At 25.7% G+C, this 12,998-nt stretch overlaps 1 protein-coding gene across 3 annotated transcripts in view; it reads right to left on the bottom strand.

Moving 5' to 3' along the window:
• Nucleotides 1-12,998, bottom strand: part of LOC135922984 (uncharacterized) — a 29,313-nt gene that overhangs the window by 14,578 nt on the left and 1,737 nt on the right. For 2 of the 3 annotated variants that reach the window (XM_065457555.1, XM_065457557.1), the window contains exon 6: nucleotides 1,017-1,076. The exons of the other annotated variant lie outside the window; for it this stretch is intronic. In XM_065457555.1, coding sequence (XP_065313627.1) covers nucleotides 1,017-1,076 — 60 coding nt within the window. The remainder of the gene's footprint in view (nucleotides 1-1,016; nucleotides 1,077-12,998) is intronic. 3 annotated transcript variants of the gene reach the window in all.

The raw sequence follows: 12,998 nt of genomic DNA, 5'->3' as shown, positions 1-12,998 counted from the left end.
TGAACCCGGACCCTTTTTTTTGTCGAAGGGTTCACATCCCTGCTTCAAATAAACTTTTATTTTAGGTGGCGATGAATAAATATACATAATAATTCTATCAATAGAGTCTGTCTCAAGTTATTTCCAACTTTCCAACATGTAAGAATTCATTATTTTATTTTTTATTAAATTTTACATTTAAGGAGAGGGTAATAAAAAAAATAAGTTTTAGTCAAGATGATTTAAGTTTAAATAAAATTTAAGAGAATAAATTAAGAAGCCAAAAGATTTTTGAAAGAATTTCCTAATAGAAACTGGTCTATCGCAGCCATAACTTTATAACATAGATTGCTCAAAGATTAAAAATAACATCACTCAAAATGTCGCCATTTTGAACATTTATTTTAATAAGTCTATGTTTTTAATGATAGAAACAATTGAACGAAAAAAATAAAATAATTCAGATAATTATGATTTTTTTTTATTTCGATTGCAATACCAAAAAGATATAAAACAACCGGATTCTAATTTGCGCTACATGGATGCCTTAAGCCATCAGCTGATGACAAATCAACATGCTCCAGAATGTTTAGTATTCGGGATCTAGTAAAAAAAATTTTTGAATACTATTCTAATTTAAATTTATTTTTTTGTGATAGATCAGTTTTATTTATTATAAAAAATAATATATTCATTGATCTGATTTTTTAGTTACCTGTTTTATGTTTTTAAATTTGTAATCAGAGACGTTAATAATTTATATTTATTTGATATGCAAATTAGGATTATAAATGTAATATATATAATCTCAATTATTCCCATTCTAAGATCACTAATTTTTTCCAAGAAATTTTTTTTAAATATTATTATTATTATTTATATTTTTTTTTAATTCTGTGAATAATTTTAATTAAAAAACGGTTTCAATTTAGAAATAATTAAAAATATAACGATATCAAAATGAAATATTTTTTTTAAAAAAAATTTTTTATATTAAAAGTATTAAAATAAACTTTAAAAAAGGGTAAATATATCACCCTAGATAGGAGTGAAGCTGGCGAAGGTAGAATCCTTTGTTGGGGTCGTCTGTAATCTGTCTTTTAAATAAAATAAAGGCCATATTCCCGAACATGCATAAGGTATTAGTAATGATTGGTGTGAACACTATGTTTGTGAGGCTATATTTGTCTTTCTTAAGACTTTTGTCTTTTCGATGGAAGAAAATGAGAGGTTAGACTTAACTGCAAAATCAATAAAAGTACAGTCCCAAGTCAGCGGGAGATCGTCCGTCCATGGGATAAGGGATATACCACGCGGGAGTGGGGCCTTTTCATTTGAAAGGTGCACAGGTTCGAGAATTATTATTATTTAAATATCTAAGGAAATTATTTTACGAGACAATTTTTAAAATATTTTCTAAAAAAAATTTCTTTATTAAAAGACATTTTAAAAAATCAGCAATATCGAAGAAGATTTTTTATCTACTGTATAAAATATTTTTTTAAATTGATATTTTAACTTTGAATATCCTTATTTAAAGAGAATAATAAAATTGATAGTTTACTTGAATTTTAAAATTATACAAGGCTACTATGCGAGATTTAAATGGCGCAATATTCACTATAGAGATCTGTATGAAAAAAAATTGCGGGAATTCCCAGTTAATGGGGGAGGAGACTTAGTAATCCTGCCAACTAACCCGGCCGAAGGCCAGAAAATAGTATTAATCATATTAATTTCTTTTATTTATAAATTTCTTGACTTTATCAATTTGTCCGGCAAAATTTTATGCATAAATTTTTAATGATCTTAAATTTTATTTATTACACAAATAATATAATTTTAATTTACAGACAGATAAACAATAACAAAAATGATGGAAAATAAAATTATTTGGGCTGGAGAGGAAAAGGAGCTATAAAATAATGAATATAGAAAATACGGGATTTTTTTTGTTATTTTTAGATTATAACGGAAAACAGGAATATATTTTGAAATTCAATTTTATAGGACATATAAATAATTAAATGCATTCAGCATTTTTTTGTAACAATAATGCGAAGGGCATATGCATTTGGATATTAGTAGTAGAACCCATCATGGTATCAATCAGCCTCACCAGTAACTCGATCGATGGAAATGCAAACTAGAAAATGTAAATACAATCTGACGCCGGGCGAGGAAGATAGAGCTTATTTGACCCCCATATTCCATTATAGATGTTGCAACAAAAAAATGTCGATACAAATCAATAGGAAAATTTTTAAGGGTGAATAGTGCCTTAAAATTATTTTAATGATATTTAGCAGAGACTTGCTAAGGTACTGTTTGCACATCCCGGCCTGAATTTATTAAAAATATATTTTTTATTTTTATAGTTAATAATGACGAATTAAAATATTTGGTTTTAAAATATACGGCTCGGCCCGGGTATATTTAAAAAAAAATTAGATACGGCCCGGCATTTAGAAAAGGAAAAAAAAAATCATTTTTTTAAACGCTTATCTTCAAATTTTTTTTATATAAAAATCTAAATTAACAACAAAAATATAATAGGAAATATTTAATTTAAAAAAAACTAATTCAAAGTATTAATATTAATTTAGGTTTATTTATATTATATTTTAAGGATAACCACTGATGATTTTTTAAGGGCTTTTTTTTGCTTCACTTTCTATAATAATTTTAGGCTTGCTATTTTGAAGCCTAGACAATTTCCTTTGGCTTATAAAAGCAAAGTAATGTATTTAAAAAATTAATCATAAAAATCTTATAATTTAATAAAATCAAAACAAATCCTTTTTGTTTTTAACTAATCAGCATAATTGATAATTTTGTACAAAAACAAATGATGTTTACTCAAAAAAATTATCATTCCCTTAGTAGAGAATAATTTATGTCGAAATATAAATTCAATTCTTTTATTATTTATGAGGGCTAATAACATAGATTTTAAAAAGCCATGAGTCTCGACCCCTTCATATTCCAGCCATCTTCGACCTCCGAAAAAAACTATCTATTTCTAGGTATAATATAAATTGGAAACAAGCAATTTTAAAAAAATTGTAGTTATTTTCTAAAAACAAGAATTTTCCCGTCCTTAGGCAGCTATCTGTACTGCATATTTTTAAACTGGTACAGCGTCAAATAAATGGAACGATTGTGGCTTACATATTCTTTTCTACTAGCTACCACCCGTTTCGCTATATAGAAATTATTCAAGAAAAGAAAACCTTAATTCACGAATAATAAGAAAGGCACTCCATAATCACCCTGGAAGCATTAGATCTTCTTAGTGATATAAACTATCTACGTATGGAAACCGATATATAATCAAAAACTATGAAACCAACCACACACTTAAGCGTGAGATTGACCAAACTTTTGAAAGCAATAATTCTGAAAACATCTTAATGTCAGACCCGGCTCTGCCCGTATCGTTATTAGCTATAAAAATTAAAAATAAATGTAATATATTTTTAAAAAATTCGAGCCGGGTCGTGCAAATGATACCTTTGATTTATATATCAGTTTTGCCAGCTATGAAATTGAGAATTATATATTTTTTTAAAAAAATACATCGTGGGAGGGGGAGGTGGGTATTATTTAATTGACGTGCCCGCCGTCATACTTTGTTTGCATTATATTATCGACTTTTAAAACAAAATATACATTATAAATTTTATTTATAAGTGATATTATAATAATTATTTTTAAAAGCTCCAAATTTAAAAAAATAAATTAAGAGATAAATAAAGCTAAAATTTGAAATATATCGGATTATTTATAAATAAAAATAAATGATTTCATTTCATTTAGTTTTTTTGCTTTAATTGAATTTTTTAAAAAATTATTAGAGAAGACGCATTGTAAATAATTAATAAATATAAATCTTATATTGATCAATTCACAGTATATGGAAGAGCAGCAACTTTGTTCTAACTCTTCATCACTAGGGTTACTACTTGACAACCCCAACATAAACTGGTACATTAAAATTTTCTCTATACTCATTTTGATTACGGGACTCTTCGGAAATTTATTCGGAGCAATTATGGTATATAATACAAGCGTAATCATTGATTCATGCGCTCATCTTAAGGTTTTCATTAAATGTGTCAAGAATTTGCTAATTAAAACCACGAAGCGATCATTTGGAAAATGGTTTTGGAAAAAATCGTCGAATGTATTTAACCCGCCATTAGAACATCAAAATTCGTTGTCAATAAATACAAGGTGTGGAAATAGTAGTGAATTCTCCTTCAAAAGAATAAAGTGTAGTTTTAATGCTAATCAGTATTTATTAAAATGGTTTTTCTTAATAAATTTTATGAATGTTCTTGGCTTGATAATTTCACCCTTGCTCAAAATTTATGCGAGTGAACATCCAGAAAATCCTATCTGGAATTCTAAAGGTTGGAAATCATATTCGGCACATTATCATTATCCCATAACGAAATCGTTGTTAAATTTTGGTTTCTTTATTTATTTACTCTTCTTCGCTAATCAACTAATAGCAGTTATATTCCCGTTCAACTATAACTTGTTAGTTAATATTAAAAGAGTCAGAATTGCAATGCTCTTGAGTGTCATATACTCGATCATATGGTATTTTCCTATTTACAAGTGGTTTACTTTGTATAAAACAAAATTATGTACAAAACAAATGATGGGAGGAAATAAAATTTACACAGAAAATTATATCTATTATTATCGCTACCGAAAATTTGAACCTCAGGACACTAGTTCTAAGTATTTGTGGATAACTTACCAAATCTGCAGAGAAGTTTTTGCTGTGCTAATACCCTTTTGCCTAATGATTATTTGCAAAATTATAATTATCAAAAGAGGCATGAAGGTTGCCGATAAAATTTATAAATCATTCAATAGTAAGCATGTCATAGGCCTATCTACTAATGAAACTAAGGAAGATTTTAATGTTGACAATTTTAAAAATTCTCATTTTTTCGATTCAATTGGGAATGATCCCACCCTTATTCAAAATTATAATTTAACTGAGAATGGAACAAAGTTAACCGAAGTTCTAAATAAAGGAGTCATTAGTATATTACTAAATATTGAACCTTCTGGAATGAATTCCTCTAACAGATGGCACTCTAAAAAGTTATTCGAAAATAAGCAACACATAAAAACATTAACAATCTTGACATTTCAATTTATATTTCTTTTGCTACCAAAATCAGTGTTTCAAATGTTAATAGATATTTTGGATGCAAAGTATTCTAAAAACTTTCTACTTAATACTTATGTCATCTTAATAGCGTTAGAATATATATATTTTGGTTGTACTCTTTATTTTAACTTATTATTCAATTCCGATTACAGAAGAATGGTTACCGAAAAATTGAAGATATACATCAGAATTTTTACAAAAAACTTTCAAAATTAAAATTTTGAGTATTCGTCATTATAAAATCATATAGTCATTTAATTATATTGATATATTATAATTTTTATTCCACAATGATAATTTCTTTTGGATCTTCTCCAATTTGTAATCATTAAATTATTTTTCTGGTAACCCCTTCCTTTAAATTGTGATAAATAAATGCATTATCAATTAAATAAACAAAATTATGATAATCGTATAAAAATTTAAATACCATATCTAACACCCACGAAAACTCTCATACGGTGGCGGAAATAACATAAAAATATTCTGAGCTAAACAATATTAAATTCGTTTCTGTTCTAGGAAGCTTCGGAAACGAGTTACCTATTTTCCTGAAGGAGATAGGAAGAAAAATTACCCATCTTACGAGCAATCTTAGAGAATTAGCCATAACATTGACTTAAAAATTTACATTCAAATTTCTTATCAATTCACTATATCTAAAAAGAATTATTCGATTCGTATTTAACTAATAATAAAATTATTCGATGAATCGAAAACGAATATATTATTCTAAGAATAATTTTTTATACATTATTCGATCGAATAATTCGATTTTTTCATATTATTTAAAATTATTTGTAGGTATTTAACATGTTTACGGAACATTTTATTTTTTTTAAAATATTCAAATATTCATTCAAAATATCGAATATTCGACGAATCAAATTGAATAATGTTTTTATTATCCGTATGAATACAAATAAGGAATTATTCGATTGGGAAATGATTCGTATTTTGTTGGTATACAATTCACGGCTCCATATTTTTTATTAATCATTTATTTTAGTCTTTTTTTTATGATTTATAGTTACTTTTTTTTTGTTTTAACATATATCTAATGCATATATATATATATTAATAAGCATATTATATATATAACTGTTATTTATTTTATATTAATATTTAATCTTAATGGACAATCATACTTTACCAAAAAGTGAGGGTTATTTTATGTGTATTTACCATTAACCAATCCTAAGGTAGGACTCTATATGGTTTATGATAGGTTTTTTGAAAAATTATATATTTGTTAGACACAAAGAACCAATTAAGTTTTTTTTTACAAATTATGTGTATTTATGTTTTTTTGAATTATTTATTAAAAACTCCTATCATAAAATATAAAAGACTATCAAATTAAAATAAAAATACAATTTCATAATTGTGTTCCCAAAAAGGAACCATAATTATTTAAAATTTCTTTTGAATTTTTTGACTTGTATATAAAAAACAACAATTTAAAAAATAGTGTATAAATATTTTGAAAAGATGATAATTTTTATTAACTTATAACAAATAAGCTTGTTTTAAAAAATCAAATAATTAATTATATTTCTTATTTATACTATAATATCTTTTAAAAATTAATACTTTGATAAAAAATTTAAAGTATGATTTTTATTAAAATTTTGTAATTATATATTTCATATTTTAAAAATTTTATTTCTTTAAAATAGCATTCCTACCTATAAGAATTATTAGTACTTCCTTTATTTTTGTCGAGATATATATACTATATTATGAAAATCCCAAGTTTAATATCATCTTACAAAAAATTCGAGGAGAAGCCTACTCTACCTTGGACGATGTCTTGCTTCCAAAAGGAGATAAAAATCATTAACATTAAAATAAGTTAATGATAGTAAGATTGATTCAAAAAATGAAACTTTCAAGTTAACTACCAACTGTTTGAAATATTGTTGAATTGTTGCGGTGATCATTACCTTAGTAATTGTTGTTCATTACCAAATGATCTGTGAAACAAAAGATGCGAAAATGACATTTAATTATTTTGTGACATTCGCATTTATAATTTTTTCCCTTGAATTTTGGTTTCTTTGATTAATATATTATTATGGAATTATGTGTAAAATAGCACTTACGGCCGAAAGGTGTTTGATTTAACATGACCCTATATAATTATCAGAGACCGGCAGGCCCAGCCTTAACCGGCTATACGGGCCGGGGCGTATTTTAATTTTTTGAATTGAATATACCCGGACCGGGCTAAAAAAATCCGGGCCTGGCCATGTAAATGAAATCTCTGCATGTCTCTGATAATTATATAAATAAAACATAAAATAATCAAAAACAATAGAAATATCAGATATTTAATAACGGCACAGTACTATTTATAAGGATAATCGTAATGGTATAACTATTATATTTATATTCAATGATACTTCAAAATTCATTTCAATGATTGAATCCTCAGTTAAGGAATGTATTATATGTTATTGGGTGGGCGTGGAACATAGCTTACCCCATCCCCAATTTTAAATCTGTTATATATATTGCACTTAAATTCCTATATTAAGTTCTAGTATTTTCAGACATTAAACAAGTTGACCTATACAAAAAAAATTCAAGACTAAATATTAAAAAATTATAAGAATTTTTGCAAAGAAGTTTCAAAAATCAAGAAAATTTGGTTAAATTATTTGATAATTTTATTTACTATTTTTTATAAATCTATCTAATATATGCAATAATCAATTTTTTTTTTAAATATTTTTCACATAATGTTTTTTTTTTAAATTAAAAAATTAAAATACGCTGTTTTGCCTCCAAAAAAAATTTTAAAAATTATTTAATAAAAAAAGTATGAAACTCTAGGAAACATAGTTTAGCATAAAATAGGGTATTGGAAAAAACCAAGGTCAAAGTATCGACATTTGTATCAACAATTTTAAAAAACTTTGCAGTGTTACTACCAATACGTAGGCGTATCCAATATTTTCATATAGAGGACACTATTAGGTCATTTCCAGTTTCAAAGCGGTTTTAGGGTAATGTTACCAGATATTTTTTTCAGTTTGTTTTTTATTTATCATTAAAAAACATCTGTGAAATGGGGCTCTGTATTGTTTATTTTAAATATTATACTATAAAAAAAATTAATTCGACAAATTATTATCTTTTGTTTGTAAATTAAAAAAAATTGCAGGTAACATTATTCAAAAACCGCTTTAAAAAAATGTTCTGCCAGAAGGTGGCATTGGGCGGGTTTTTCCACGACTAATTTTATTGGAAATCTTTAGGCCCATCTATTGTAGGCCTTTGGTAAATGTTTGGAATTATAGTCGTCATTTTAAATTCATTAACTTTTTCTTTAAAATTCTTCTTTATAGTGATATATTGTTAAAAAATTTTTTTTTTTTGGGGGGGGGGGATATTTTTTTACTGGCTTAAAATGATATTTATGAGGTCAGACTAATTTGTGCCCCCCCCCCCCCCGGATACTTCCCTGCCGGTATATCACTCATGGTATACCTAAAACGAATTATTTGTTATTCGATTCGATTTGATTCGTATTTTAAGAATACGAAATTCGATTCGAATAAGAAAAATATATTATTCGTCGAATAATTTTTTATCTATTATTCGAGATTATTCGATTAAAATAATTTATATTAATAAATATCGAAAAATAATCATATATTATTAGTAGGAATTATTTGCAATTATTCCTATTTAATAAAATTTTCTAGTGGAATAATGAAGAAACATTTTATATTTCTAAATGTTGTTAACGGCTGTTTTTATTCGAATAATTCATAATACAAAATTAACTTCCGAAAATTGCTTTATGATGAACGAAGAAAGTATTTATTCTTATATGTAATTTATAACACATATACGATTATAAATAACTAGTAGCTATCCCGTCAAGAATGATGGGCGAACCAGATATTTCTCCTTTGTTTGGATAGAGAAATCATAAATTAGACTTTTTGCAAAAACTTTTTGTTTAAAAAATTTGTTGTTGGTATATTTGTCTTCCATATGATATGAATATTATATTGATTTTTCTACATTATATATAAATATACTCAGGGTTGGGCAAATTTTCAGAAAATTGTAGTTACTAGATACTTTAGAAAAATTTCAATAAGATATAAGATACTTGTATTTTTTTAAAAAAAGTATCTAAGATATTTAAAAAACTTTAAATAGTCAAAATCAAAATGTATAAAGCTTTATTTTCTTATCTATAATATAAATTTATAAAAAAATATTTAAAATAAATTGTAGAAAATAACAAATTGATTATAAAAGATAATGCGATATTCCATTTAATAATTATATAATTAGTAAATAATAATAAATCAGCATTATTTTTTAATATTATTAATTTTTCAAATGATTTATCGTTCAATCTTTGACGATTTAGTCTATTAACCATATTAGCAAAGCTAAATAATCTTTCAACGGGGGCTGAGGAGGGTAATATTGTGTTATATTTAATAAATATCTTTTATATATTTATAACTATTTAACATATTTATACTCCGCCTGTCATCTTTCATATAATTTAGGACCTCTATTTCACTATCATTTATTGAATTATTAGAATTGGATGTGGTACTTTTAAGGCAAAAGTAATCATCATCTTCATCAATTGAAGATTTTTTTGAAGTATTAATTTCAATTTTATTTTTAAAAATAATTAAAACTTCATGTAATAACAAATCCTGAAGGTATTTTTTTTCCTTTTCACCATCAATCCAACGATTTTTAAAATAAGGATGAGAAATAGTTGCCAAAAATGCACTTTTAAAATTGTTATCAAAATCATATATATTTATTTTCTATGGCAACAGCTATTGGTTTGCAAAATTGTAGATTGATTTGAATTAAATTTATAATTTTTTTAACGACATTTAAAATTGGAGCAGATTCTCCATAATAGCAGTTGATTTCACTCTGTATTTTGTCAATCGTGGGGCCATTATATTGCAATATTCTTCTAAATATTGAATTTCAATATCTCTTAATTTAGGAAATTCTAATTTTTGACATAATTTAGGAAGTACGCCTTTAAATTTTGTTAAACTATGAAGACTATCATACAAACTATTCCATCTAGTGCAACAAGGTGTAACTAATTGTTTTCCTAAAACTGCTTTGATAAGTTCTGCAGTTTAAGGCCTATTATTTGCATTCCATAACTTAGTACATTTAGCATTGCAGGATGATGAATTTTAGAAATGTTAGGAGAATCCTTAATAGCTCTCTCAACATCTGTTGTGGCAATGTTATTGAGGCTTCTTTAGACCCTTAAATAAACAAATAAATAATTTTATTGAATAAAATTTTTTACTAAATTTTATAAATAATACTTTCAATGATTTCGAATTCTATACATTCATCATCATTGATGTCAAAGTCATTCTCTACAGCTTTCATAGAATATCCAAACTCCTTGAAAGCTTTCTTAAAGTTAGAGCCGTTATCTGTAACAGTTGCTATAACTTTTTCATGATCATCTTGCAGTACTTCAAAAAATTTGCCATTAAGTATGCTTAGTTTAAATTTATTGTTATAATTTTCGGTTGAAGATTCATCTGAAGACGAAGATAAACATATTATTCTATTTTCTTCCATAATTTTAAAATAGAAAGATATAAAACGAATCAAATATGGTAGTTCTAATTGCTAACAAATTGCTATATGACGACCAACGTCATATATCAAAAATTATCTTAAAATATCTAAATTTTGATTAAATTTTTCATTTAAATCTTAAAACAATATCATTTTAAATTTTAATACTATTTAAATTAACCAATATAAATTTTTTTTAAAGTATCTGTATCTTTTTGAATACAAAGTTGGTTAAGATACAAATACTTTTAAATAATATGTATCTTAGATACTGGATATAAAATACTTTCCAAAATTTTAAAAAAGATGATACAAATATCCGCGATACTGCCCAACCCTGTAATATACTATATATGTATCTATATTATCTTACTAATAAAATTTGTTTGTCTTTTATCCATAGTTAAATTTTACAAAATAAATTTAAATGCTATCTTTTTTAATTTACGGTTAAATAAAATTTTCGAATTGAATCGAATAATCATTTTATTATTCTATGAATAATGAATTAATCGAATACGAATACGAATAATTCCATAATTCGATTCGGAATTTCGAATCGAAAATCAGAATAATACAATTAATCGATTCGATTCGTATTTTTGTAGGTCTCTCATATATTAATGGTTGGCAGAAGATTACATTTATTTTTTTAAGATATATATCTTTTTGAATTATATAAAAAAAATTTTTTTATCACTTAATCAGAAGATTGTGCAAAATGGACCCATGTTTAAACCAGAGTTGTGGAGAATGGGTTCAAAAATTATTCATCCTCATCTTTCATAGGGTATAGTTTTTTCAAGGTAAAAAAATTTGGGGGATTCACAACAATCAAAGCCAATAAAAATATTCGTTATAAAAATGAAAGCTTAGAATATATTTATTGAAATCCTCAAATTAATTTTGTTGTTTAAAATATAAGGTAATGTAATCGTACATCCAGGGTTGGCAAGTCGGTCAATTGACCAGTCAAATTTAGTCAATTGACCGGAGGAGTATTTGTGTCAAATACGATCAAATACTCTAAAAAATTTAAAGGAAAAAAGAATTAAAAATATGTTTAAAAAAGGGAAAAACGATGTAAATACATGTGATCACAATGTTTGCTTATTTTTGAGGAGAACTCACTAGCAGTGAAATTAATGAAGTATGTGATATAATTCAAGAATTAGCTATTTTACAAGGTAGTGATGACCAAAATATTTTAAGTGATATAATTAATTTCAGAAGCAAAAACAGCATGTTTAATATAGCAAATTATGTGGAAAGTAGTAATTTCCAGAAACAATCAATTCCGACCTCAAGTTAATAGATTAAACTTTGTCTACCCTGCCCAGAGACTAACAATCCTAGTTCTACTTCTTCTTTAGAAAGAAATAGGTCGATTTGGGTTAATATTCTTATGAAAATAGAAATCGATTGAAGATCTAAGACATCAGGAAAATTGATTAAAAAATCAGAACAAGACTCTGCTACAGATAGCTACACGTTAGTTATTGAATGAAAATGAATTTAAAAAATTAATATCATAGATTCATTTTACTATTATATTCAAAATAAAATTAATATTAACTTAAAAAAACATATATTTGAATTTGACCACTTGACCAGTCAAATATCGGTCAATTGACCGAAACGTATTTGACCGGTCAAGTGCACAACCCTGCGTACATCTCATAATTTTAATTTAACAATCATATATTTATAATAAAAAAAATTTTCATTATATAATATGTAGCTATTTTAGTCACATAATAACATACTTTTGCAAACATATATTTTATAATGCTTTTTTTAAAAAACGAGGATGATTTTTTTTGCAAATTAAAAATTTTTTGTTATTTTATTTTTATAAATGTTAAGTTGTTCAGATTTGATTTTTAAATTTATAGGAATCAAGGCAACAAGGAAGTCCATTGTTGTTCACCCTTTCTGTCATCTATGAGCAAAATAATCAAGCATGTGTAATAAAAATCAAGCTATTTAAAAACACTACTCTGGATTACAATAATGGAGAATGGGAATCAGGGGGGGGGAGGGGCTGGCTTACCTGGGTAAACCAAGAAAGCCGCCATTAAATGGAAAAATCATTATTTGATTTAAGATAATTTTCATATTTTTTTTGTTGTAAGTTATAATGCCATGAGCCACTGTCAAAATTCTTTGTACCAACCATCTATGAGCAAAATCTTAGGCTTGCCAAATATTTTTC

This window comes from Gordionus sp. m RMFG-2023, chromosome 1 (genome assembly GCF_954871325.1).
Source record: "Gordionus sp. m RMFG-2023 chromosome 1, tfGorSpeb1-WG-v2, whole genome shotgun sequence".
NCBI lineage: Eukaryota > Metazoa > Nematomorpha > Gordioida > Chordodea > Parachordodidae > Gordionus > Gordionus sp. m RMFG-2023.
Note: the sequence above shows the minus strand (reverse complement) of the source record. Positions and strands in the feature narration are given on the sequence as shown.